This window comes from Hippocampus bargibanti, linkage group LG05 (genome assembly GCF_051943395.1).
Source record: "Hippocampus bargibanti isolate YZ-2025 linkage group LG05, ASM5194339v1, whole genome shotgun sequence".
Classification (NCBI taxonomy): Eukaryota; Metazoa; Chordata; class Actinopteri; order Syngnathiformes; family Syngnathidae; genus Hippocampus; species Hippocampus bargibanti.
Genome location: NC_142738.1, coordinates 23,863,741 through 23,891,361, shown reverse-complemented (window position 1 = coordinate 23,891,361; position 27,621 = coordinate 23,863,741). Strand labels below are relative to the sequence as shown.

Here is a 27,621-nt window from a genome sequence, read left to right as displayed (position 1 = left end):
TCTAGCTTTTGTGTTGGAGTTTTGTTTTTCATTTTGGGCAAAACTTTATTATTACATTAAGTGATTTTACTTACACTTATTTTTATTCAGCTTTTCAAGAATTGCAAAAATAAAACTGCAACTCTCCACTCCTATCACCCCTGAGGCACACACACGTATGTGCTGGAGCGTGAATGTTTCCATTTGAAACGACTGATGAGAGAGAGCTAAAGTTGGAGAGGCTAAAAAGAAAGCTGCCAGAGGCAGAAAATTCACAGGCACATACAGTAATAAGTAATTCAGTAATAAGTAATTTGAAAACAAAATTGTGTTAGTACTTTTGGTCAAAGTGGTGTAAAGGAAAAGACAATTTTCGGCAGGCCTCAGCCCCACTAAAAACAGTCACTAACAAAGGTGTCGCTAACCGTTTTAAAAACAGCAATTTTTCAGGTACAGATTACTGTGGAGGCCTCCCAATTTGATATGCATTTATATTTCTTAAATAAAAAAATACATCTTTACATCCGTGTCTGTTACACCTTAAATGGTGAAGTCCATTATTTGTGAAATGCATATTTTAAAACACAGTCGATTCAGACTTTATTCTCATGCTGATTGTTTGATTTCATAGCTCAGTCGCAGTCCAAATAGTCCTTGACAAGATTGATTAACATTTTAACATATTCCTCTTTGCAGAAGCAAATATGTATATTTTTCAACTGTGATTGGAGTTTATTCTGAAGTCTTTATAAAACAAAGTGGATCGTGACTGAGTGAGATGAGTTTACTCGAGTCCTGGCAATGTTACCCAATGTTACCCAGTTACCCAGCCTTATTCAGCAACTGTTTACTTTGGATGCAAGAGTCTCAAAGATGTTTTGTGATGTCTATTTACCTGTATGGTCGCTGTGTGATCTGTGACAGGGGCAAGTTGAACATACTGCACTTGAATGTCAGGGGGTAGAGCAGTGCCCTCGACCGCTGCCGACCCCCCTTCAGATGACGCCACTGCGATGAGCTGAGCTCCCCGAAGTACCTACAACAGATGGGAGAAGGAGGGCAGAGAAACACAAATGATGTGTCATTTGGCTTTGGCTGAGACAGAAAACCTGACAATGCCCCTTATCGAAACATGCAAAGCAGTAGACTCGACTCACTTGTTATGATCCACAGTTCAACGTGCACCGGTGGACGTAATAAGAGTACAATGAAAGCAAATACATGTAGCGGAATTCCTCATTCATGTTCACTCTCAAGTGTTCATATATTTGAAATGATCACAGGTGTCAGACTGGAAGTACTGGGTCTCACAGAAACATACAAACTAAATTTGTGGCAACCGAAAGGGTCACATAGTTCCAGGGGAAAGACGATAGATTCACCTAGGCAGCTCTTGGGGATCTTAACTCTTGTGTGTTCTCACACTTGTGTAAGACAATTAAGTTATGTTTGGGAACAAATGGTGGCTGATGTTCCCTTTTGTTTGTTGTTTGAAAAGTTAGCAAAGAAAGATTCAAGCTGCGCATGTTCAGGGCCCTGGTTACAGAGCATGAGTGTGGTTAGGTTTCCTGTCGTTGCCATCTTTTGGATTTCAATAGCGCGAACGTATTGTTTTGCTTCTAAAATACGGCTACATATGTGCTTGGGCTCGCATTGGCCACGTCCTGTAACCAAACCATGAAAATGGGTGAGCAGCTCACCGCAAGCCCGAGAGCAATTTGACGTACAACGAATTTCAGTCTAAGGCAGGGAGTGGTTGGATGACAAAATGGCTTCCTCAAAGACTGATGCGGAGTCGACCATCACCTCACATCCTGGATTACAGATTACCTCACAAACAGGCCACAGTACGTGAGAGTAAAGAACTGTGAGTCGGGCAGGCTTCTCTGCAGCACCGGAGCGCCGCAGGGAACAGTCCTGGCTCCATTCCTCTTCACCCTCTACACCTCGGACTTCAATTACAACACCTCAACCTGCCACCTTCAGAAGTTCTCTGACGACTCAGCTATTGTCGGCCTCATTACAGAGGGAGACGATAGGGAGTACAGGGGACTGACAAAGGACTTTGTGGACTGGTGCCAGCAGAATCACCTCCAGATCAACACCGGGAAAACCAAGGAGCTGGTGGTGGACTTCTGCAGGAAACAATCCTCACCTGCACCATTGAACATCCAGGGTTCGGACATTGAGAGGGTGACCTCCTACAAGTACCTGGGTGTTACTCTCAACAATAAACTGGACTGGACAACAAACACGGATGCCCTAATCAAAAAGGGACAGAGTCGCCTCTTCCTCCTCAGGAAACTGAGGTCTTTTGGAGTTCAGGGGTCACTCCTAAAGACTTTCTATGACTCTGTGGTGGCATCAGCCATCCACTATGGCATTGTCTGCTGGTCAGGCAGCATCACCACCCGGGACAGAAAAAGACTGGAGCGCTTTGTCAAGCGGGCCAGTTCTGTCGTGGGCTGCTCGCTGGACTCTCTCGAGGAGGTGGGCAACAGACGGACGCGAGCTAAACTAAAAGCTATGACGGACAGCCCCTCCTACCCCCTCCTGCCCATCCTGACAGCTCTGGGTAGCTCCTTTAGCCAGAGACTATTACACCCGCGCTGCAAGAAGGAGAGGTACCGCCGCTCGTTCCTACCGACTGCTGTCAGGCTTCACAATTCCCAATGATCACATGTGAAAAAAAAAAAAACCTGGACACTTGTAAATATGGGTTGTTGCAATATATCTAAATGCATTTCTTGATTCTGCACTATGTACAGTCTTGTTTATAGAACGGTTTTTGCACATCTACATTTGCACAGTATACAGTTGACATTTTTATTTTGTTATGCTTAGAATATCTTGTTTTCTATCCTTTCACTCCCACCCCAACCCCATCCCTCTTCAATTGCTGCTGTGGACTGCAAATTTCCCCATTGCGGGACGAATAAAGGTATTCTGATTCTGATTCTGAAATGGATGGATGCATCTGCTTAATACTTATTACACCAATGCAATACTAATCAAAATTCCATGTTACTAAATCATTTATTCATTCATTTATTAAGTCTGACAGCACCAATATTAGAATCAGATTCATAAGCAAAGTATACAAAACACACAAACAATCTCATTTCCCAGTTACAAACCATCCAGAGGAACATAAACAAAACAAAAAACAACCAACTGAGGAAGACAGAACAGGAAACCTAACGGTAGCTGTTTAGCGACCCAAATGGGGGTATGCATTTCAAATATCAATGACAACATTAATTCATATTTTTATTTACTCCATTGTTCAAAGTCATGTGTTTAAAAAGACAGAGCCATCCCGGTGTGCAATTGTCCAAAGAGGTTATGGGAGGTCCTTCTCAAAGAAACTTTCTAGCTTTCCAGCTATGGCTTCGGCTGGCTGGTACTCCTTCGATTTGCATTACAAATGACAGAAAAACTCAACTTCCACACAATCTCCCCAGCCTTTTACGTTGAACAACAGTGATTTGACTTTACTTAATTTTCCCGACAACCGCTGACGTGCTACGTCTACAACAAGGTTGCAAGTTTCAGCACAATTTCGGCTGCGTCATCACCACCAGACGGCAAATCCAGGCAGCCTGATGGAAGACATTAGTGAACAAGTCTGCCTGACTAAGCCAGTCAAACATGGGGCTTGACTCTGGTTGAGGCAGTCACACTGAATAAAAACTGTAAAACCTCAGTTGGTGATTTATGTTTGAGTACCAATAAATACATATTTATCAAATAAATCTGAATGAAAGATTGACCTGGGAAAGGCTCTGGTTGGATACATGGACGGCACAGTGGGTAACTGGTTGGCACGTGCGCTTCACAGTGCCGAGGTGCAGGGTTTGGATTAGATTGGATTGGATTAACCTGTATTAGTTTTGCGGTCATGCAGTCGAATCATCTATTCCAAACATACATTTTCAATTGATGTGCACCAAAATGTAATCAACATTGCTGATTGCATAAGGCAGCAAGTAAGAGACCCCACAGTATAGGTATGTGAAAATAGCACCGCATATATGAGCTAAAATAGTTTTCGACTAGATTTAACAAATACACAGATAGTCCCCCCTAACCCAGAGCTAATACGATAATTTTCGTAGTCACAGAGGCTGATAACCAATATTTGGACCCAGTATTCATTTTCAGGAAAACTACATCTTCAACAATAGACATGTTGGTCTTAAAATTTTAACACCAAGTTCAGGGAGCTCCCAAGGTCATAAGCATGTTTTACAAGCTTGAATGAAAACTGAACCAAATAAATAGGCCCCTATAAATGTCGACAGTCAAAGTTTTCCAAAATGTGAAAATGATTGAAATTACGCACTTTAACAAAATGGTTAATAGAATCACTTATGAAGATAAATGAACATTTATGCAAATGATTCATTGAATTAAAGACAACTTTAAATTGATCTCTTATTAGGTGACAGATTTTTTAAAACATCAAAATAAATACATTCTATTACTACCGGATTGGCAAAGCCATCGAGTTTCAGTTCCAAAGCCAAGCCTCTCGAGACTAAGCCTCCCCAACTGGTCCAACTGATGGACATATGTGGTAAAATACTGCAGCGCAACGGACCCTAAGATGCTTGTTTTATTGCTCTCTCTACTTCCATCTGAGAGTAGCTTGCATTCTCAGCTGTGAAGACGTCCACAAAGGTTGACAAAAGTGGCTTTATTTGGAAGACGAGGATCTCGGCCGGAACTTCTCTGCAGCGTATTCTGTCCCATTACTCACTATGTAAGAACATGGGTCATATTGGGTTCAATACATGATGGCTTGCAAAACTAATTCAAACTGACAAAAAATATACAGTGAAACTCAAACAAGATGACAGCTTACGGTCCAGTGTAAAAATGAAGGTGACTTCATACAGCCCTGATTTGCAGATACTGCATGTGAGCAGAGTTTGGAATGAGAAGTCGCACTAAGCAGGTAATTTAAATATTCACACAGTAATTTTGGATTTTTTTTTTTCATTGTTAATGCCATAGTGCACTTGTTTTACACTGTAGTATTATAAAATTCAGGTCAGGGCTTAGCTACATGCTGTGAAAAAAACTTGCAAGTCGTTCTAAAATGAATACATATACAACATTCATCATGGCATATCGAAAAACAATGGTGTATAGTTATCCAGACAAACGCTGTAAAAGGATGAGAAAAGGAAAGATGGCGGAAGTACAACAGAGCACGAAATACCATATGTAATCAACTCTTCTCACGTGTTGCGAGTAGCATGAACATTAACTCTGCAGCATTAACACAACCTATTTTATATCTGTGCTGACCTGCAAACAAGCATTTTCAACAGAGTAAAATTTAAACCACCTCCCGAGCATGGTTCAATTTGCTCCAGTTTAATCTTTTTTTCAGGAACTACACTTGTATAACAGTGTATGTGTGAATGCTCTCAGGGGGCTGTGTGAACACCCCAAAAGTCTTCATCCATTTCGAGATAAGAAGTGAAATGGCTCCCTTAAAACGCAGCCTAATGAAAGGAATGTGGGTCATGAGGCTCCATTTGTCAGGAACAAGAGCTATCATCGGGGTCTGAAGTGTATGAGTTAGGTCTGACCTCAGTTTTCATGAGGTTGAGTCTAAAATAACATGAACTGGCTGGGGGGGGGGGGGGGGGGGGGCTCAGTGCCGTCATTCAACCACATATTGACGCTAAAGGCAAAAAATTATATCAAGGGTAGTTTTTAATCGTTCGTACGATTTACAAGACTGTGATGACGGAGGAAAAGGTGAAGAAACAAAATGCTGATGGTGTCATGCTCCCAGCAACGATGAATAAAACATATCATGGCAGTACTTGGGGGTGAAAAAAAGGAACACTCAAAAGTAATAATGTGGAAAACCATCAAGACCAATAAATCAAACACTTAAATGCACTTCTCTCATTAAAACGAGAGCATGATCACTAATAAAATGACTGACCCCAACAGAAAAAAAGTAATCCATCTGCTCTGCCACTACAGTACAGGTAACATCCGATTTACGACCGGCGCAACTTAAAAGCACCCGTACTTACACCCGACCTTATTATTTTATTTTTATTCTATGCCTGGCACCGAAATGCGCTGGCAGCCTGGCAACGCTTACAACAATTCTGGCCAGCCAGCCAGCATGTCACTCTCGCACAGAAATCGACTGTGTGATGGCACCGGAGGGGGGAGTGTCCACTGACGCCGACTGTGGTGCGGCCAGGACTAGAGCCGAGGCGGGTGGACGTCGCCGCTCAGGCGCGCAGGATCGCCGCAACGAGGAGGCTGTGTCAGACTGCCTCTTTGAGACAGTTCGTTCTGCTTCGCGGTGAGGTGGCGGGTTGGCCGAGTCTGTATTCAACATTTTGAATGGTTTTCGACTTACGACTGTTTGGTCATAACGGAACCCTGTCGTAAATCAGATGTTACCTGTATATGTAAATCCCATTCTACCAACGCATGAGAAACATAACCGGTAAGTCGACTTCTACCAGGAAGTTCATATATGTTGCAGAGTGGCATCCCCAAAGCGGCTCACACTGTAAGAACAATTTGTGCATCAGATGGTACCATGAGTCACCCGCTTGATGTCTGTTTGAGTGTTTGTGTTTCTGTTTAGTTTGCTGGAATGAGATTCAAAAGGAAACTCCCATTCAGCAAGCACAGCCAGATCTATACACAAACGACACAATTCTGTGTTTAAAGAAAAGGGACACACTAATCTGGTTCTTTTCATCCCCAGAGAAATTTCTCAAAGGCAAAACACGGAAATGAAAAAAAGAAACATTTGGACTTGAGAGTCACTGGAACTTCCTTTCAGCTTCACAGCTGTCAACATCTGTATCTGCCAACTCTGGACAGATGTCTCGGCGGTAACACTATCTCTCGTTAGATAGGTGGGGTGGGAAGGCTTTTGGACGTTGTTTTGGCTGCAACCCTGCTGTAAAGATGCCCAAACATAGTCGCGTTCTGGTTGTTTGTCGCCGACCTGCAAAATGAACGCGCTGGCCTCAAGTGTCTCTCTGACTGAACTCATCGACTTTTAGGACAGACTAGCGGAAATAAAACATCCCATAATTACAGCTATATGAACTGTGCATTCATTGAATTTTGCAAAGGATGCTATACATGTACTGTATGTCCTAGCCTGACTTTGACCTTGTTACCTGACCCAAAGTTTCCCTTCTCCTCTTATAACAAGGTCTTCACACCTGCAGCTAATTAAGGTTTCTCTCGCTCTCTTGCTCTCTCTCGCTCTCTCACCCTCTTTCACCCACCCTCCCTCTCTCTCCCATTCCCACCATTAAACTAAGATTCATATCAAGGCATGGTTACACAGGGATGACCTGCATTGTGACCCTGATCCAGAAACAAACAATTAAAAGGAGACTGGTGAAAAAATAAAAGTATTAATTAAGTCAGATCCCTCAAACCAAAAGTACGGATATTCCGCTTCAGTTTATTGTCTCTATCGTCGTGTGCTAATCCAAACTTGGTATGTCTAACTAATGAATACATCTTGATCATTAGAGTACATTTCTTGATTTAAGATGATGGCCATTATATGATTCGAATGACCCCATTTCATGGAGCCCAAATAATATATATAAATAAAATATCTATTTGCAACAATCCCACATCTCTAAATGTGCACTGTATCTTCACACTTCAGGTCTTGACATTTCGCAAGGGGACCACATTTCTATTCAAGCTCAAACACCAGACCGTTTGCTCTTTGACATCGCTCAGTTATTTGGTGCACTTCACAATGCTTTCTTCCTCTTTAGTTTGCTATGCAAGCTGTTGATTATCGGTTATTCACACAAAATCTTTACAGCTCCTCTTTTACAGCGCGCTTCATTTTTTCCCACACATAATTCTAAGGCTAAACATCATCAGAACAGCAGCGCCACACTAAATCAAATTTTGGCTCCGGTTGTTGATATGTTTTCCAATCTGGTCACAATTTGCAAGAACAAGTTTAGAGGACATCCTCAGTTTCAAAGTTCTGATACAGTTTAGGATCGTCAAAAATATTCACATTAAAGGAAAACAAAAGTTAACATGGTAAAGAACATAAATACAACATCTGGCATGCACAGCAACTGCTGATCTTTCTGCGTGTTACCTTAAACAATGTTTTTATTACCTTTGAATGATGGAAGTAATGCATTTTCTAGTTAAAGGCAGTAAAAGGCCTGTTCGAGTCCATCCACATGCCCTACATTTTCAAAGTTGACCATATTCTGTGGTTCAATGTCACTGCCAAAAATTAACATTTCAAACATTTCAAATGTAAGCATTTTGAGACTATAAAATGAGGTTGCCAGGCAGGCAGGACTGCACCCATTTTGAATCACATTGAAATAAGTCAAAAAGCATCTGGTCCCTCTTACTCACATGGCCTATAACCCTAGGTCCTGCCCAAATAGACAGAAGAAAACAATCAGAGTGTACTGGTCCATGAATGATACACACACAACAGCATTTCGGATTGCAGACCTCTGTATCGCCACACTGAGATGCCACAAGGACACAAAACTGATATTGAAACGGTATGCAGACATAGCCCTCCCTGCGTGGTCTTTGTAGTTTTTTTTTTTAATCTCATTTTACCTTTACTGCGTGTAAGGATGACTGTAACCTCAACACACAAGAGCCGAACCACAACAGCACCTCTGAGTAGAGATGGAAGAGACACTGAACAAGAGCCATAAATCCGAGCATGCGGTTTCATTCAAGCACAATTTAAACTCCAAGTCTGGAGGGTCATTCAGTTTTGAAGTGTGGTGAGGGGATAAAATCAAATTGCACCAATATACAGGGGCTTCCAAGAAACAGTGCAATGAATGGCAAAGCTGCCTTTTTCTCAATTTAATCTCAGAGCTACTTCTCACACTACGCCCAAACAATGAATCTTGAGAGAATCTAGCAGTTGCACAGCAATATCTGTCGTGGAGCATTGGGCCACAACATAGTGGTCGATTTCTTTTTTATTATTTCTTGTACATATTGTCCCATGTCACTTACACTCACACTGGATCTCTGCTGAACAATGTGATGACAACAGACATATTGCTATGCTAAACTAAGTTTACCGCAAATGATTTTCCATTGCCTTTTGTGTGCCTTACAGTGCCGAGAATACACTAGGTCCTTAGTTGCATTTGTCAGTTGGTGGATCACTTTGACTCATTTACTGTATCTTTCCCCATATGGGTCTGTTAATAGTGTACATAAATGGGCAATAATGGACGATTCCTGTGAACAGAAACCCAAGGAAAACGTTTTACATGTACAAAATGTGAGATTGCCTGTTTGAATTCTAATATAATTTCCTGATGGTGAAAGTGAAGCAATGTTATCAAATGGACCTTGATGCGCAACTGTAACTTGTGACCCAAAGTGTCAGATGGTGGCAGGTGTCATTTAAGACGTGTGTTTCAGTAGGAACAGATGAAAAAGGCACACTGACACACAGTAGGCTGGAGAGGAATATAGCCCTAGGGAGAAAGGCAGTGGAAGTGAGCTCAATGTGATTAACTGTTTGGGATAGTTTACAGAAACATAGGAACCACACACTTTTTTTTGTGAGATAACAGAAAAGTGACATAATACTGAGAATGTTTCGTGAAGACCTCCCTGTGAACAAGCAGATGGGGCATCCATCAGTCCAAGGTTTTTTATTAGTTACCAGTAGTCATACTCCCTCCAAAATATTTGACCGGGCATTTTGATGTTGATATAAAGTCAAAATAAAATGTAAAATATGCATGGTATTTTTAACGTTTCTCTCTGACCATCACCATGGACAGTAATCTTGTTTTCATTTCTGCTTGTGCTCATCTGTGGATAGTAAGTAGCAACATGATTTTCTAAAAATGACAATCTGTGAAAATGCAGTTCAAAAAGTCGGGATGGAACGGCCACTTCAACCTTAGTTTTGAATATCAGTGGATGGATTATGGAGAAGTTGAGTTTTTGTTGGACCCAAAAATGTAGTCTCAAAAAATGATTTTGTTTTCTCTACAGTGTAACTTCATCAATTGTCAACATACAGTGATATTTATGCAGATTCGTCACTATATATATATATATATATATATATATATATATATATATATATATATATATATACAGTAAAGTCTCGTTATATCGATATCGGTTATATCGATAGTACCGCTTATTACGATACTATTTTCATTTCCCTTGCACATTTCTAGTCTTTTTATGTATAATTAGTACCGTTTAGTACGATACCCGGTTATTATGATAATCCGGTTATTACAGTGCTCCTTTTCATCCCCCGCCGGCCATTTTTGTTGTTTATATCGATATATCCGTCGCACCATTGGTCAACTTGGTCACGTGTCTTGTTACGTGAGCCGCCATCGGTCGCGCCATTGGTCGACTTGGTCACATGAGCCGTCATCGGTCGCGCTATTGGTCGACTTGGCCGTGTGACATTGTCACGTGACACGCCATCGGTCGCGCCATTGGTCAACTTGGTCACGTGTCTTGGTTACGTGTCACGCCATCAGTCGCGCCATTGGTCGACTTGGTCAGGTGACTTGGTTACGTGCCCAGCACCCGTGTAGCAGAGCCATTTTCAGACGCTAGCTCGTGTGTAGCAGACGAGATTGAAGTGTTTGTGTTAAAAGGTAAAAATGGGAAGCAGAAGAAGATTGATGACTTTTTTAAATTGTATACATAATACAGTAAGATGTAAGCGTTGCAGTTTCCCTGTTGTGTTATGTACATGCCCACTGTACTGTATATGAATGCAATCGTTTTTTGCAACAATGATTCTTGTTTTGTCTGCTGAAGCGCGATGATTTTGAAAATTATTAACATTCCATACTGTGTATTAAAGGACAGCCGATGTCACTTTTTATTCAAATGCAAATAAAAATGACTTAACGCCAAGACGTCTTGCATTGCTTGTGAATCCAAACAATGGCTTCAGATTCGGATAATATGCTTTCTTGTTACACATCCAGCTATTAATATGTTTCAAATACACTGTAGTTCTGAAGATTAAAGCATACATGTTTACAATCATTAAAGAATGAGGCAACATTGGGGGAACATCTTTTACCCAAAAAAAAAAGGGGAGCTAATGGCCAGCTCCGTTTCTTATATGGCGCTTGGCTGCCCTCTTTTGGCGGCTTTTGTTTAATGCAGTTCGGCGCAGGATCGGATATATCGATAGTCCCGGTTATATCGATATTTTTTCGGACTCCCTTGAATATCGATATAACGAGACTTTACTGTATATATTTACAGAGAAACCTCGGTTTACATACCCCTTGGCTTACGAACTTTTCGGTTTACGAAAGTTACATTTATGAAAATTTTACCTTGGCGGACAAACTATTTTTCGCGATACACACGGAGCTGCCACAATGAGTGATGGGTACTTCGCAAACGAGCCCGTTCTCCTAACAAGAAAATGGTGGCCACTGTTTTTGTCCTCTATATTCCCGCCCCCAGTCTTCGGTTAAAGCCACGTGGTTGGTCAAGAATGCAGCAGTGGGGGAGGGAGTTACAGACAGAGAGAGAGTGAGGCTGTTCTCCAAAAAACAAAATGGTGTCTTCGGTTAAAGCCACGTGATTGGTCAAGAACCCAGCAGTGGGGAGGGGGTTAAACATTACAGAGACATGCAGACAGAGAGAGTGAGAAAACACGCACACACAAAAGGGAGATGACAGAGCATGAAACAAAAAACAAAAGTGTGAGTGTGAGAATAGTGAGAAAATGGATAGAAAACAGTTAAAACATCCTATCAATCAGGCTCCACAAATTTCCCGCACAAGTCATCTGTACACTTGATGCAAAAAGCTATCAACCCAGCTAAACAGATCACAATTGATGAAGAACTAGATCCAATTATCACAGAGAAAGCACCTACAAGGGATCATTCCTCAAGATGGTGAAAGAAGCCTATGTTCCTCATCAAGTGTTTAATACTGAGGGAAACTGACACTCCATTCCATCAAGCCATTAACGACCATCACAAAGGTAAATAAAATGACTTTATTCTACAGTACAGTTTATTTCTTTAATCATAACAATATAGCACATTTATTATACATAAAATAAGGTATATCAGAATCAGAATCATCTTTATTGCCAAGTATGTAGAACACACAAGGAATTTGTTTCCGGTAGAACACGCTGCACTAGTATCGTCGTCAAAAAAACTGCTAAGTGGGACTATACAGTTCCATTTTGGGAGTACAGTTCCATATTTTGTGTAGTTTTAATGCTTAGAAAATTAGAAAGTAGAAAATTATGTTTTATGGGGACCTGGGAAAGGATTATTCTCATTTTAATGGTTTCCTATGGGAAATTAATTTTTGGGATAAACACTTTTCGCTTTACACACTCTGTCTGGGAACCAATTAAGTTCGTAAGCCAAGGTCCCACTGTGTGTGTGTGTGTGTGTGTATATATATATTTAATGTGTGTGTGTGTGTGTGTGTGTGTGTGTGTGTGTGTGTGTGTGTGTGTGTGTGTGTGTGTGTGTGTGTGTGTGTGTGTGTGTGTGTGTGTGTGTGTGTGTGTGTGTGTGTGTGTGTGTGTGCAAAGTTCAATGTGTAACATGAGAAAGGGGGGGCCCTTTCGATTTGTTTTGGAACAGTCTATCATTTTACAGAAACAATCTGAATGTCCGTTTGCAAAGGAAGTGATAATAGCTTTTTTTATTGGACAGTGCTCACTGATGCACTCAAGGGGATTAAATGCCTTTGGACTTTCTCGTTCTCACATCCTTGATTCTGCATACATTAAACCTGTACATGCAGAAGTTTCAAACCCCACATCTAACTAATGCATGTTTCTCAAGTCATTCATGACAGAGCTGAATCTTGATCAAGATGGACTCTCAAGAAATGTGAATGGTACAGGACATGCGTCTCGATATTGTAAATCACAATGGACAAATCACAGAACTGCAGAGGAATGCGTGCAGTCTGGCTCAAAGAGGCATTTGAGGATATTGGCCATAGTGTTTAGGCCAGGGGTGGCCAACCTGAGGCTCGTGAGCCGCATGTGGCTCTTCGGCTGCTTCAATGCGGCTCCCAGGCTTTCACACGACAACCAAAACGCTTCGCCGATGGCGGTGCCATTCAAACGTTTCTGAATACACAGAACGAACCGCATCAGTCTATCATCAATCCCGCTACTTTATTGACATAGAGGGCAGCCGACTCGTGCAGAAGTCGCTGCTAAGTGGTGAATGCTAGGTCGATCGCAATCGACCAAGAGCCAGCAGATTGGTCCCAAGAGGGGAAATTGGGGAAAAAAGATTTGTGTGTTTGAGTTTTTAGGTTTCATTTATGTTTGGGTGCCCTGGCTGTTGCTCGTCCTGCATGCAATGTTCCCGTGTGAATGCTCATGTGTGTGTACGTGTGTCTGCGTGTGTGTGTGTGTGTGTGTGTGTGTGTGTGTGTGTGTGTGTGTGTGTGTGTGTGTGTGTGTGTGTGTGTGTGTGTGTGTGTGTGTGTGTGTGTGTGTGTGTGTGTGTGTGTGTGTGTGTGTGGGCCTCTTTGCAGTAACATAATAAAAAATGGCTCCTCATCTCTGACTGGTTGGCCACCCCTGGACTTTAAACCATCATCAGTTGAACTCTAACAATTAAACTCTCAATAAAATATCTCAAAACCAATGTACACACAAATGGATGATTGATATCTTCATCAACAGAAGAAGGAACTGAGCAGCTGAGAGAGCAAATTTCCAGATGCAGATCCAGAATGGGGGTTTAAGATCCTGAAGCATGACATCATTTTAAATATTTTGACATGTTACGTCTCGTGGAAGATGATCATTTGTTTTCATGTTTGGTGCATTCATTCAAATTATGTCCATATAATCACATCAGCCGCTTAATTGCAAGAAAGCAAGTCACGACAGTCTCAATAAAAAATGTCTTGCTTTTCACAGCCCCCGGGCTTAAAGGTTTTTCATTTGTCTGTAACTGTAAAATCCTGATTTTGAAACAAGCAATTTCATCTATCAAACATTTGCTTTGTAGTAAGAAAAAAGCTCACAAATGCTGATTAAAAAGAGAAAAGAGTTCAGAGAACAAAACACATTTCACAACCAGATAGCCAGTGAAAGAACGTTCTCCCTGTTCATGGGTAGTAAAGGAAGAAGAAAAGTGCAAACTATAAAATTGTGGGCATTTTTGTTTACCCACATGGGTGCAGGGGGAAAAACAGGACTATCTACAAAGGTGCATATAAAATGTCGCAGTGTTTTTCAAATCAGCACCAAAGTTTGTCGTTTTTTTTTCCCGCAACCAACACGTCTCATGGATGAATGTAAAGATCTCTGGCACATCTGGGCAAAGTTGGGCACATGGGCCACATCTGGCTTGGCCTCAGTTTGTGCAGCCTCTCGGAAGTCAAACGGAAAGCTAAGCATGCGCTAATTTCATTTTATTGTAAAGTATGTGTGTCAGCCATGCAAGCGGAGAAAAGAAGCGACTTTGCTTCAGTGTTGCCAATTGAAGTATATTATTGCTGTATTCAGTGAACTTTGAAAAACATTCTAGCAACAACAACAAAAAAAAGAATAACTTTTCTAAACCCCAAGTCCTAAAGTTAGCAACAATTTTATTTCTTGCACAGTTGGAGGATTGGGAACACAAACTGATTTAGCACAATCCTCTAAGGGTTGTGGCCCGGTTACAAATCTATTTTGTACCACAGACTACTTTCGTGGAATGACGTATTTTGACGAACCATTGAAGCCACGATGCAATGAGATGGGTTGACCGTTCCATCCAAGGTATCCCCGTGTTTGTTCACTGCTGCCACCCCTCGAGTCTCGCTGCGGTTCTCGTGAGAGCCCAAAGTCAAGTGATGCCAACTTACTAATGCTGGACATAGACATACAGTGATACTTCGGCTTACGAACTCTTTAGCTCACAAACATTTTGCCCCACGAACATTAAATTCGCGAGCATATAGTCTTGGCTAGCGAACTACATGTAGTTTTCGGTGGACAAACCAAACCACATAGCGCCACAGTGGCTGGCGGACTAGTTTTCCACACACCCTTTCTTTGAGGGCAGATATGGTTTGTTATCGAGTGGAGTATTTTTGCTATTATGAGACTGAAAAAGACCCACCACAAGCTAGTGTTAAGACGAAGAAGAGACAAGGACTTTTCGCCTTACACATACAGTAAAGTCTCGTTATATCGATATTCTTGGGAGTCGGAAAAAATATCGATATAACCGGACTATCGATATATCCTATCCTGCGGCATGTAAATTTTCTCCTTGCGTTCATAGAAATAGTATTGTAATAAGCAGTACTATCGATATAACCGATACCGATATAACAAGACTTTACTGTACTTTCTGGGAACCAATTAAGTTCGTAAGCTGAGGTATCACTGTAATTATGAATATATTTTTTCTGAAGTTAACCTTAGGAAGCAATTGCTATGGCTCCTAACTTGACTTAAATTGCGCCCAAAGTCACTGAGCTGCAATTCCTGACATATGTGGTTGCAATATATTCGGAATGCAAATGCAAACTGAGGCAATTGAATCTGGCGCACACATGACTATTTTCAGTATGCATGTGCATATGTGCATTTGCACCCCACTTTTTTGCGCCTCCGAAAATGCTTTTAAAAGGAACCCACTACTACGCACTAAACAGTTAAAAGAAATAGTTGTACTCGTAGGAGTAACTTAAATCTTTCTAGATGCATAGGCACCTTTATACATGCACACACACATCAAATGAATTGTCAACATTTCTAGTGGGGGAGGGAATGCTCTTGGGTAATTTTTGGGTGTACTTTGGTTCCCAGAATGCATTGATGCATCTAATGCTGAGGGTTTTCCATCAGATCATCATTAAGTATAGTGATTTCAATGTGTTTATGTTACCCTTAGTTCATTTAATGTATGTTGCTCACAGGATGTCCAGTGTTGGTATTGTTTTAAAATAAAAAGACAGAGAACCTCTGCACAGTGAGGAGGATGTGATAAACACAGCAGCAACCCCAACAACCAAATTTAGGCTCTCGACACGTTCGTTACTCTGACCCAAATATAATACAAGCTGCTTACCTGCCCATCTTGGCCAACATGCACCTGATGGATCTGGAGGTTCCCCTGAAAGACAGAAATTACGTGCCATGAAAATAAATGACAGTCCTCCTCCAAGGGAACACAACACACCCTGACCAAAATGACAACAATGCACAGCTCATTACAACCTAATCGGATTAAATTTGAAAGGGACATAAAGTCCTGAAGATGTTTAGTGTGATATTTAAACTCCTAACATGAAAACAATTTCAACTAAGGACTTGACAGTAGCTTTTTAGCTTGTTCATACATAAATTCACAATATGCCATGTCGGTCAGTAGCAAGACAGTAAAACTTGTGTATGCATTGCCAGCATGCAGTTGCCATGAGTGTTAGCTCACAAATATTGATACAAATGTCTACATGAACTATTTTGTCATGTCTTGTTACAACAGAGCTCCTGATAAAGAAATTCCAATTGCAATGCCCATCATCCTCAATGACAAACAGAAGTGCACGCACTGGATAAGACTGAACGTGTCACATTTAAAATGTGACAATTGTTTGCGGTTTTCGCTCGCAAATTGCATTTCATTTGCTTGTAGCGTAGTCCGATATGTCATATGTCCAAAGAACAGTGTAAAGTCTCTAACAGTTCATTTCCTCTTCGGGGATGCTAAATCCAATGTCTTGAAGGAAAGGGGTCTGTTCCTAATGAAAACATATTCTGTGTGAGTGGCAGTTGGGAGAAGTGGGATTCCGTTGCTCAGCTTTGAACTCCAAAAAAGAAACATAATCATGAAATTGGACGGGGAGCGGAGAAAAGAAAATCAGAGGTCAGCCATAAAGAGCAAGGAAGACTTTAAAGCAGGGGTGGGCAAACTTTTTGACTCGCGGGCCGCATTGGGTTCTAAGATTTGACAGGGGGGCCGGGCCAGGAGCATTTGGAGGGAGTGTTTGGGCCGGAAATACTAAACCAAAAGCAGTAAAGGACAACCGACGCCTCCGGACAAGTTATGTCCATAATTTGTAAAATCACTTCAAATGACTTCGACTGTGCGTATTTTACAAAGATTCCACAGCATATAGCTATAGTTTACGTTTTAAGACGTGTGCTGAATATTAATGAAGTCTTGTTTTCGAGTTGATGACGATCTCATGTGACGTCACGTTTGGACCGCCCCTGACTGAGAAAGCGACACACAATGCATTTTGCAGTACTTTGTTTAGTCTGAAAACTTTGTGTTGATCCGTGTTGATGGCGAAATTAGAAGAAAAACACAAAAATAACACCATGGTGAATCGTTGTGTGTTGCACCAAGACAACTATTTGATATTCGCTGACACAAATTCCCAGCTGACAAATCAGCCCATTTCCAACGGAGCTTGGGCGCAATCTTCTGCATTTTCTGGGTGCTACATTGCTGTCATTGATGGCTTGAATTGATATGGGAGGACTCCTTGAATCAATTGCAAACATTTATGCTTTCCTCTTTAGAACTATTTGAATCATATTCATAACTGGATGAGTAACAAGAAAACATCTTCTCCGAATCTGAAGCCATTGTTTTGATTCTTGAGCAAGGCAAGACGTATTGGCGTGACGTCACGAACAGGGGGGTGGGACCTTCTGAAACTGGCAATTTCCGGATTCATTTTGAAGTCATTTTTATTTGTGTTTTTCATTTAACTAAAAATATCAGCCTGCCTGTTTTGGGTATTTTAGATGCTATAAAACGTTTTTCTGATGTCAGTGGGAAACAAAAAAAATGGTGTCGGTTGTCCTTTAAATGTAGTGTGTATAAACCTCATAGCACAGTAAGTACAACCCAATTTAGATTGGATTTGGATTGGATTTGCCTTTATCAGTCTCACAGTGGAGAAATTTACATTTCACAGCAGCAAAGTGATGAAAGGAATGAAAGTAGAAAATTTACTTATTATTATTAATTAATTTATTTATTAACTGTCTTTCAAATGTGAAAGATATCCCTGATCAGTTAATAAATTTGTCTCAAGGAATATGCAAGATATGGCGTTTACATACTATTTCGCAGATACTTGGAGGAGGAAATGGAAATAGATTAAAATAACATATGCACTGTGATTTATCAAGATTGCGTCTGTTTTTAATAAGTTTCCATCGAAGGGGCAAAGTTAAAAAAATCAACATTTATTGAAAAATGAATCACTTTCAACATTCAAAACATATTATTACACAATGAAATATTCAAGCTTAATAATACCTACTTGTGTTAAATTCCGCAAAATCATGGATGGTTTGTCCTGTGCTACATGTGCTCTACAAACTCTCCACTGATGCCCTCGCCTTCACGCGCAAACAATACACGTGCACCGTCGCCGAGCGCACAGACATAGGCTACCTGCAGTTGAAACTTGCATACTCGGCACGGCAGCCAATCACAAGCCTGCTTCTTTCTTCCGGACTTTCGCAAGCGTTCTAAGGTCGTGCATTTGCATATCATTTTCCAAAATAAATGCACAGAACCTCAGCCCAAAAGAAAGATTCAAAAGAAGCTAACAACATATGTGACGCTACAAAACGTAAATTTACATTAAACCGTGACTGTAAACTGTACGTGAGACTTATGAAAGGGGCTTAGTGGCTTGTAGGAAGCAATGCAAACGTGGCATTGTGCACCATGATGACAAATGACTACTGCAGCAAAATCTACAGTGTAGATTTGTCGTACATTATACTCTTTCATAAATGCCACAGTTTCAGTGCAGATCAAACAGACACACTTCCCCTTGAATTCTTTGAAGAAATATTCACTCTCCCACCGTCTGAAATTTTCTGCACTCACTTTCTACATTTCGCTTCTTTGGTTCTGCCATGTTTAGTAACAGGTAAATTTCTTCTGGGATTGGCCTTTTTGGTGGAGCAACTGCCTTGATCAACAGTAGCTCCCCCTGGTGTTAAAACTTAGAAGTACGGGCAACATTTGAAGTGCGGGCCATATTCCATTCTGTTTATAAAATGTCTTGCGGGCCAATTAAAAATGGACAGCGGGCCGCAGTTGGTCCGCGGGCCGTAGTTTGGACACCACTGCTTTAAAGCTTTTCTGCCTTCAATACTCTCTTCTTTTAATTGTGCATTTCATCCTCTCAGTGCAAAACACGTGGTCTCCGACCACGTGTTGTCAATGTCTGCTGCATAAATGTCAAGCTGTCATGAATCTGCAGGACATAGCATGTGGTATGCGATTACAGGCATTTTTATTTACATGTACTGGCATCTTAAAATGAATTCCTGCCCAACTACCTGACAAAGTAATCTAGAATGATGTTAATGCAGAAATTACTCTTCAACTGTCAGTGGCCTGTAAATTTCATTTCAACTGGCAAGTTTGTGCTATGAGCACACGCAGTGATGCCTGGTGAGGGACGAGACATCTGGGATTTACATGGAGACAAAAGTCAAAACTCTATGACTAAGTAGGCGGGTATTTAAACATGAAGGCATACAACAGGCCACATCTGTTTTTATTCAAATCACTAATGACTTTACTTTGATCGTCAGCTATTATTGAAGTGCTTTGCTCATGATGTTGGATTCTAGCACAATTATAGTTGGTGCAATTTCATCAATCTTGAACTGGAATTTGTGTCAGTCGAACCAATGGCATATACTCTTGAAGTAAATTTGTAAACGTAGTGTACAATCATAAATTACGAGTGACACGTTTATAGTAGGCATACAGTCATACTCACCAGTTAATATAATTAAATATTGGATAAAAATGTCACTGGTCATTATTTCACATAACCACATTAAAAACATGTCATAGTCATGAGGGAGGTCAAGTGTTACTTGTCCGACATTTTTGTCCTACATTTTTGATTACACATACATGTCTATCCTCACAAAATTACAACTATTTCATCATATGTTTGCCCCCGAGTGTGGCTCCAACAGTCCTTTATTGTGTAGATCGAATACTTAAACCTGAAGTTGATTTTTGAACGTAATTTAAATATAGTTTCAAAGGTAATTTATAAAATCCATTATTTTTGGACTATACATAGCTTCAGGGGTCAAACTAACGAAGAAAAAATATATATGTAATTCCAGAGTGTAAAGTTGATTTTTGAGGGGAAATGGAGAGCCCATTGCCCCTAAAATTCTCGTTTCCTCATCGTGGGTGCGTTTGGAAATACACACCATGCATTAACTCCTTCACTGTGACTTTTCAGAAACTCAAAGCGCATTGTTCAAGTGTGCCATTTGGTTATTCACAGTGCCCCCAAAAAGCCTGCAGGACCAGCCAAACTATATAAAAAATGACTTTGTCAATCATTCAAAAAAATACAGTAGTTCAATCAGTGGTATTTTTTTTGTTGTTGTTAATTCTAAACTACTTGTACAGTACTTTTCAAGTTTGGTGTGTGATAGAGTGAGAAGAAAAAAACGAGAGGGATAGGGATTGTTACACACACTATTATACCGCAAACTTGCCTCACTATCCTGGGTGATCTGCACCTCCTCCCCTTGAGGAACCTGAGCAATGTGCAGTTGGCCTTGTGGAATCTGAGAAAGACAAATGGAGAACATTTTTCTTAAAGTGTCGAAAATACTGAATATCCTGCAAACCTGTGACGATAAGCCGTTCAAAAAATGAAATGTCATTTTACAGTCATTGCAGGACAACTCCACGTTTTTTGCGCCTGAAATGAGCAGCATTTTTCACAGCCCCGCTTTGTTCAACAGAATAGTCTGTGTTGTTGGAGGGTCTGCACTGCTGTTAGAACCCTGCCACTGAGCGTACACTTTCGCAGGTTGTGTTGCGAATAGCCTGTTTATTCTTCTTTGAGTGCTTCAGGTATGTTATCTGCATGTACCTCTTGGGTATTGGCCTTTTATTCACACCTCTCTGGGTCTCCGTCAATTGACTCACATTTTTCCGAGCCGCCTTGATCTCAGCCTCCAACCGTCCTTTCCATGGTGGGTAATGAATCTCGTGGCTCTCACAGTTGCTCTTGTAGCCAAGCATCTCTAGGATCACTGATGCTGAAGCCTATAGCAGCTCATTGGTTTCCGTGATCGTTCTGGTCAAGATCGCTCAGTGATGCATTCACAGTTTCCATGAGACTTTATGGTGGTACTTCACATCCGTTGTAATCGGTTTCTTGGTTGCTCAGTTTTCATTCTTTCCATGATCTTATCTCTCAGGTCAGTTGCTGCTTTGCTCAGCATTTCATTTATTGGGGCTGACTTCCCCAATCTCATCATTTATTGGGGTTCCATTCATCCATTTTCCGTACCGCTTATTCCTCATTAAGGTCACGGGGGGTGCTGGAGCCTATCTCAGCTGTCTTTGGGCACGAGGCGGGGGACACCCTGAATTGGTTGCCAGCCAATCGCAGGGCACACAAAGACGTACAACAGTCACTCTTACACTCACACATAGGGACACTTTGGAATGGTCAATATGCCTGCCAATATGTGGTCAATATGCATGTTTTTGGAGTGTGGGAGGAAGCCGGAGGACCCGGAGAGGGCCCACGCAGGTCCGGGGAGAGCATGCAAGATCCACACAGGGAGGCTGGAGGCGGGACGCGAACCACTGTGAAGCCGGTGTGCTAACCACTCGACTACCGGGCCGCCCCATCATTGCATCATTGGACAGCCAAACCAAATAATCACATATTGTGTAAATATTCATCAATCTTGCAGAGTCAAGGAAAAGTACAGATAGTAAAGTAAGGGCAGACGTAAGGCTGTGTGTGTGCGTGTGCATGTGCGTGTGTGTGTGTGCGCATGCGTGCGTGTAGGTGGGGGGACTACATAAACATTGCATGCCGCATGTCTCGTCTAGGGTTTTTGGTGGATATCAGGGATTTTGACAGAAATACCAAGTAGAAACATTGAATTTCTATATGTAACTCAATACAGCACACAAACGTTGTCTGTCACTGAACAGAATCGAAATGAAAAACAATGTGAACTTCCAAACGTTCAACAGTGTGAAACGAAGACCGCTTTCATCGGTAGCCAAAATGCAATGCACAAAATATTTTTTGCTTGGTGGACAAGGTTTGCCAATCAATGACTTCATTTCATGAGCGACTTTCTAACTTCGTGGAACATTTTCTCTCCCGCAGGTTAATCTCAGGGAAGTGAAGCATGGGTTTGATTAAGCCATAAAAATATGACAATGTAATCAAAGAACTACTGGTTTTCTTTTTTTTTTTAATAGAATCAACACATTTAAAGGACAACCGACGTCTCCGGACAAGTTGTGTCCATATTTTGTAAAATCGATTCAAATGACTTCTACTGAGTGTATTTTACAAAGATTCCACCACATATAGCTACATTTTACGTTTTAAGACTCCCGCTGAATATTAAGGAAGTCTTGTTTTTGAGTTGGAGATGAGTCCTCACCCTACGTCACTGAAGGAACGCCCCTCACCGACAAAGGACATACCTTGCATCACCTCAATGCATTTTGCGGTACTTTGTTTGGTCTGAAAACTTCGTGTTGATCCGTGTTGATGGTGAAATTAGAAGGAAAACACATAAATAATGATGGTGAATCGTTGTGTGTTGCGCCAAGACTTCTACAGTGTATTTGATGTTCGCTTACAAAACGTCCCATGAGACAATTTACACGGAGCTTTGTTGCCCTCTTCTTCCTTTTTTGGGTACTGTGAGTACGAAAGACTTTGTCACTACATTTCTCTCCAGATGCATCAACATGATCGCAAACATGTATGCTTTCCTCTTCAGAACTATTTGAATCATATTCATAACTGGATGAGTCACAAGAAAGCATCTTTTCCGAATCTGAAGCCATTGTTTTGATTCTCCAGCAAGGCAAGACGTCTTGGGGTGACACCACGAACAAAGGGGCGGGACCTTCTGAAACTGGCCACTTCCGGGTTCAATTATAAGTAGTTTTTGGACAGCTTAAGTAATTTTTATTGGTGTTTTACATTTGACTAAAAATATCATACTGCATGTTTTGGGTATTTTAGATGCTATAAAACGTTTTTCTGATGTCAGTTAGGAAACAAAAAAGTGATGTTGGTTGTCCTTTAAAGCGGTGTAGACTCACCCTCACCATTAGAGTGCGCCAGGTAATGTGTGGTGGTTGTTCGGTTGATGTGCAACCAAGACACTGAACCCAATTTTTTAGAGATATTCCCCTTTAGTCGTGTTCACGCATGGTTTTCATAGTATGGGTCATCTTTGACTGTATCAGAACAAAATCATATGCAAAACTATGAACCACATTTAACACTTCCATAAAGATGGCCAATTCAGAGAATGATCAAAGGCAAATTACTGACACTCACCACTTGAACTTGTCCATCCTCCCCAATGTGATGGAATTGGACTTGCTGATTGGCCAGTGTGTAGTGCAGGGTCTGTTGGGTGCCTGCTTCGATGTGGGTGGCTTCTTCTGAGAGGCATCCCTCTGTTCAAAAGCAGAAATACAGAAATTACAATGGTGCTTGTGCGAGTTGGAGAAAAATTAAGACTAAGTGAGTTTCCATTGGCATGAGAAAATGTAAATGTTTCAATAGCAAACCAGTAATGTAAACACAGGAAAAAAAAACATCAAATAGTGCAAATGTTTTCCATTCATGCGTGAGATGGTGATGAAAGGAGGCCCAAGGGCCTTGTTCTCCGGTTCACCGCGGTCTCTTCAATTGGTTTCCTTTCCCATCGAATGAAGTCCAAGATGGCGCTCGAGGAGGTGGCCGTCAGCTATTGCCGTCATGAGCCTTGCTTTTTTTGATGTTTTTGTGTTTTGTCTTTGTCATGTTTGTTGTTACATCGTGTGGACCTGATGTGGATTGTTTCACAGCATTTTCTGCCCGCGACATTCATCAAAGGTGAAATCTGTGTCTTGTTGTTGCACCATCTCGCCAGCACCGGTATACCAGCACTGTTTTTGATTGTGAGGAATGTCAATGTCATTTTACAGTCATTGCAGGACAACTCCACTTTTTTTGCGCCTGAAATGGGCAGCATTTTTCACAGCCCCGCTTTGTTCAACAGAATAGTCGGTGTTGTTGGATGATCTGCGGCTGCATGGATGCACGGCTTGGAGAGCCGACGATGAGAAGAGCATATGTGGAATTGGGAATTGCGGCTTGGAATTAAAGCAGATTTACATGGGACAGGAGATGTGAGCCAATCTATTTTTGGTCAGTGGAAGCTACAGCTTCTTGTTTGCTTTCAAAACATAGCTTGTAGCAGAGGTGTGCACATTTTCTGCATGAAGTCCCTGATCCACTGGTAAAAGGACACTTTGATCCTCTCCTTTGTCATCTATAACTACAACAAAGAGGATGTGATGCATAAAGCGGTTAAGATTGTATGACTGTGTCTTGTGTTGTGTTGCATTATTTTGTGATTATTGGATATTGGATATTGGATATTGGATATGCCTTTATTAGTCTCACAGTGGAGAAATTTACATTTCACAGCAGCAAAGTGATGAAAGGAATGAAAGTAGAAAACGAAATACATGAGCTACTGGAAAGGCAGCCACTCTCGCGGCGCCGTCTTGAAGTCAAAAGAACAAAAAAAAACTAAATAACAAATAATATGACAGCATAGAGACAATATGACAAAACAAAGACACAGAGAGACATTCATTCTTCAGGACTTGCTGTACCCTCTTTGTGATGACATGAAGCAGTTCTAGATGAAAGAGGAGAGGATCAAAGCCTCTTTCCACCAGTGGCTCAGGGACATCATGGTGGAATGTGCACGTCGACTACAAGCTAAATGTTGAAAGCAAACACGCAGCTGTAGCATCCATTGACGAAAAGAGATTATCTCACATCCCCTGTTCCACATAAATCTGCTTCAATTCCAAGCCGCAACAGTTCCACATACGCATCGGCGCACTGCGCTGACGCTCCTTTCTTCTTATCGCGGGTTCCTAAAGCCATCCATCCACCCAGCCGCAGACTGTCCAACAGCACTGACCTTTCCGCTAAACAAAGCGGGGCTGTGAAGATGCTGCCCATTACAGGCGCAAAAAAGCACAATGGCCCCTTTGGTGTCCAGCGATGGCAGTCGAATGGCTCCGACATTCCTCCCATTCAAAAACAGTACTGGCATATTCATGCTGCCGAAAAGGCGCAACCGCTCAGCACAGTCTCCTCTTTGATGAATGTCGTGGTCAAAAATGCTGAAAAACAATCCGTATCCGTTCCACACGATGCACAACAACACAAAGTGACAAAAGAAAACACAAAACAAGACAAAAACAACCAAAAAAAAGCAAGGCTCATGAGAGCACTTGCTGAGGCTGCCTACTCGGGCGCCATCTTGGACTTCTATGTTATTATTACTTCATGATGGCGCCATAAGAGTGACAGCCTTAGCAGCAGCTCCTCTATTTTGTTTTTCTATTTTCTTCCTTTCAAAACTTTGCTTCTGTTAATTTGTAATTTCTCCATTGTGAGCCGATTAAAGGATTTCTTATTCTTAAGATATCGGGGCACTTAACAGTGAAATCACTCACTGTGTCTACCCTTGTTGGTCATTGTTATGTTTATGTTGCTCTGGACCAGGTATGCCCGAACGTTTTTGACCAAAGATCTACTTTTTGATCAGCTGACCTCCCACAGTCGACGTGTTACCGCACACCCGCACACCCGCACACACACACACACACACACACACACACACACACACACACACACACACACACACATTCCTGTCACAACAGTTTTGTGAGGTCCGGATAACTCCGGATAAGGAGTGAGGACCACCGTTCCTGATAAGTTTAGAGAAGAACTAGTGTTACATTTGAACACTAAATTTCACCCCATTTCTCACTTCAACTTCTTTGAAAAAAAAGAAATAAAAAGTTTACTTGAAACCGAAATAACAGCAGGAGTGAGGTTTCTGAATGGGTACATTCAAAGTCCTCGCCACTGCATTGAATTTGGTTAAAATATCATTTTACTTTTTGTGGTATGAACTTTTTCCTGTCATTAACCACGCACACATATACACACATACAGTGAGTAAAAAGTGTGTGTATCCGAGTGAAATGAAAATACACACCAAAAAAATAATTTTGGGTGAATTTGTGAGGACCTGTCTGAAACTTTAACAGATGCATCTATAGACCCTCTACAAGCCTTTACAATGAAAAACTTGTGAGGACCGGCTAAAAGGTCCTCACTTGTCAAAAATGTCCTCACTACGTATGGTATAAAATGGTAGTGGTCCTCACAATCTTAGTCATACAAACACACACACACACACACACACACACACACACACAAATCTATATCTAAACTAACCTAACACAGAGATATGCTATTAATTTTCTGCATTTTTTAAGCCTGTTAACCTTCATAGCTCACATGTACCGTTTTAAAATGCTTCTCTCGGCCCTCCAGATTTCTATGCATTGCCCACGTGCTTGGTGAATTCGACACGAAAAACAGAATGAGTGACAATAATGATAACGATAAAAGAAATAGCACCTTCTGGTGACGCAGGTTACACACCATCGTAGGTTAAAGATGTATCTGTTTTATTTTTGTATTTTTCTTAAATATTTTTTGTGATTATTAGATGATTGGGGTGCAGTGTACATTAACAGGGCAGCCTGGTAGCTGAGAGGTTATCATGTCAAATTCACAGTGCAGAGTTAACAGGTTCAATTCCAGCCCCAGCCTTCCTGTGTGGAGTTTGTATGTTCTCCCTGTGATGGCCTGCGGTTTCCTCACACATTCCAAAAATATGCACGGTGGGCTAATTGAACACTGTAAATTGTCCCTAGGTGGGATTGTGAGCGCGAATGGTTGTTCCACCTACAACCCGATTACAGGTGACATAGGCTCCAGAACCCCCCGCAACAGTGATGAGGATATAGCGGTTTGGACAACGAATGAATGAATTAAAGGACAACCAACACCATTTTTTTGTTTCCTAACGGAAAACATTTTATATCATCTAAAATACCCAAAATTGATATTTTTAGTCAAATGCAAAACACCAATAAAAATGATTTAGTGTCCCAAAACTGCCACAAAATGAGCTCAGAACTGGGCGGATTCAGAAAGTCCCGCCCCCTTGTTCGTGACATCGGTATTGGTCACATACTGCCTTGCTCCAGACAAAACAATGTTTTCAGATAGTTCAGATTCAGAGAAGATGCTTTCTTGTTACTCATGCAGTTATGAATATGATTCAAATAGTTCTGAAGAGGAAAGCATGAATGTTTGCAATCGATTAGCGAAGTCCTTCCGTATCAATTCGAGCCGTCTGAACTCCAATGTAGGGCCCAGAAAATGCACAAGATGGCGCACAAGCTCCGTTGGAAATGTGCTGATGTGTCCGCTGGGAATTTGTGTAAAATGACACCTTCTTTATGCGTGTTACCGCAATTGGCTGCGACACAACGATTCACCATGGCATTATTTATGTAGTTTTCCTTCTAATTTCGCAATCAACACGGTGCTTTCAGATGAAAAAAGTACCCAAAATGCATTGTGTGTCGCTTTCTCGGTCATGGGCGTTCCCTCCGTGACGTCACTTAGGGGATCGTCATCAACTCGAAA

General features: G+C 41.3%; 1 protein-coding gene across 2 annotated transcripts in view; it reads right to left on the bottom strand.

The window, feature by feature from the left end:
• banp (BTG3 associated nuclear protein) overlaps nt 1-27,621 on the bottom strand; it is a 57,277-nt gene that overhangs the window by 7,007 nt on the left and 22,649 nt on the right. For both annotated transcript variants that reach the window (XM_088997392.1, XM_088997393.1), the window contains exons 9-12: nt 23,377-23,498; nt 20,534-20,605; nt 16,092-16,136; nt 875-1,015 (exon numbers count right to left, since the gene is read on the bottom strand). In XM_088997392.1, coding sequence (XP_088853518.1) covers nt 875-1,015; nt 16,092-16,136; nt 20,534-20,605; nt 23,377-23,498 — 380 coding nt within the window. The remainder of the gene's footprint in view (nt 1-874; nt 1,016-16,091; nt 16,137-20,533; nt 20,606-23,376; nt 23,499-27,621) is intronic.